The sequence below is a fragment of the Tenrec ecaudatus genome, chromosome 1, assembly GCF_050624435.1.
Source record: "Tenrec ecaudatus isolate mTenEca1 chromosome 1, mTenEca1.hap1, whole genome shotgun sequence".
NCBI lineage: Eukaryota > Metazoa > Chordata > Mammalia > Afrosoricida > Tenrecidae > Tenrec > Tenrec ecaudatus.
The window spans coordinates 307,213,437-307,215,503 of NC_134530.1; the positions used below are offsets into that span (position 1 = coordinate 307,213,437).

Here is a 2,067-nt window from a genome sequence, read left to right on the forward strand (position 1 = left end):
CTTAATCCTTCCAACAAGCACAGGTAGATTTTATGATCTTCCTATTTTCCAAACACAAAATCTAAGGAAAGAATTAAAGATTTTTTGATCATTCTAACATTTTATTGCTTGATAGTTATGGGAAATATGGCCATATGTCTCCTTGAAGGATCCAAAATTCTACATTCCTATGTATTTCTTCCTTTCCCATGTTTCCTTGCTGGATCTGTTTACTGAGCATCTGCAAAGTAAGGGACTTTGCTGAAACCACACAGCACAGGGAGAAATCACATTCAGAAATTAAGAGAGTGAAAAGGACAACTGGAGAAAAGGAGAAAGAGTGGGAAGAAGCGAAGGGGAGGAGAAAGGGAGAGGAGAGATGAAAAGAGAAGGGGAAACATGGGAGAGAGATATTTGGTTACAGTGAGAGAAGGAGACACAGAAATAAAGAACAAAAAGAAAGAAACAACAAAAAGAGAGTGAAATCATTATGTGCATTGGACAGTACTGTATACCAAATCTATGCACAATCCTCGATGGCAAAGATGGAAGGCATATCTCAATAGTTAGGGAAGCTGTTATCATTATAAGGATATATAGTGTATATATAAGAGAATGCTAGCTAGATACAAGATATGCAGAAGATATGAAGAAGTAAAGGGGAAGAGAATGAGTGATGGATATAAAAGATTGCAACCAACCACTTAATCATGTATTTTGTTTCCCCTTGAAAGACAGCTGGTGACCATCTCAATCCTGAGTAAAAAGCAAGCAAGCAAGTCATATCGCCACACTCTGTGTCTCAGTCCTGGGAGACACACACTGTGAGCAACACTTTTGAAAGATTCGCTAAAGAGACTCTGGCCCAGAAGCTATGATCGCAATATGCAACAACAGCCACAGCGATTTCATTCTCCTTGGTTTTTCTGACAAGCCGTCTTTGGAGAAGGTACTTTTTTGGATCATTCTAACATTCTACTGCTTGACGATTATTGGAAATATGGTCATAGTTCTTGTCTCCTGGAAGGATCCTAAACTCCACGTCCCTATGTATTTCTTTCTTTCCAACCTTTCCTTGCTAGATCTATGTTTTACTACCAGCTGTGTTCCACAAATGTTAGTTAATCTTTGGGGTCCAGGGAAAACCATCAGCTACATTGCTTGTGCTGTTCAACTCTATGTATTCTTGTGGCTTGGGGCCACTGAATGTGTCCTTCTTGTGGTCATGGCTGTGGACCGCTACGTGGCAGTGTGTCATCCGCTACAATATACAATGATCATGCACCCCAAGCTTTGCTTGCAGCTCTCAATCCTGGCATGGGGGACTGGCTTAATTCAGACTCTGATCCAGTCCCCTGCGACCCTCCAGTTACCCTTCTGCACAAACCGGAAGGTGGATGACATTGTATGTGAGGTCCCAGCCCTGATTCAGATCTCCAGTGCGGACACTAGCTACAATGAAATTCAAATGTCCGTAGCCAGTATTATTCTCCTAGTGGTGCCCGTGATCATTATAGTTTCTTCTTATGGTGCTATTGGTAAGGCTGTGTTGAAGATCAAGTCAACAGCAGGGCAGAAGAAAGCATTCAGCACCTGCACGTCTCATCTTCTTGTGGTTTCCCTCTTCTATGGCACGGTCACAGCTGTCTACCTTCAACCCAATAATCCCTATGCTCAGGAAAGAGGCAAATTTCTCACGCTCTTTTACACTGTAGTAACCCCCACTCTTAACCCACTTATCTACACATTGAGAAACAAAGAGGTAAAGGGGGCACTCATAAGATTAGGGCTGAGGGCCTGGGATTCTCGGAATGTCTGAAAAGGTTGCCATACGTGGGGCTGTTGCTTACCCTGTGAAAAGAAAGCAACTCCATCCCAGAAGCTGGAGACATACCCCCCTAATCTTTCAAGAGGCGAGGAAGACTCTGTTTGGCTCAGGTTGAGGGTTCAGTTTTACCTCTGATTTGGGTCCCTTTTCACGCTGCTGGTTTTGACACAATAAGGCATAGAAGTAGATAGATAACTAGCCAATGTCTGAAAATCATACATTGGGAGACAAGAACCCCAAGACTTGAAGAATATAGACCA

The 2,067-nt window shown here is 42.6% G+C and overlaps 1 protein-coding gene across 1 annotated transcript; it reads left to right on the forward strand.

Annotated features, from left to right (window-relative positions):
* Positions 1-853: 853 nt before the first annotated feature.
* Positions 854-1,798, forward strand: LOC142441250 (olfactory receptor 2H2-like). The gene has a single exon (XM_075543304.1). The coding sequence runs from the start codon at positions 854-856 to the stop codon at positions 1,796-1,798; it is 945 nt and encodes a 314-aa protein (XP_075399419.1).
* The last annotated feature ends 269 nt before the right edge of the window (positions 1,799-2,067 follow it).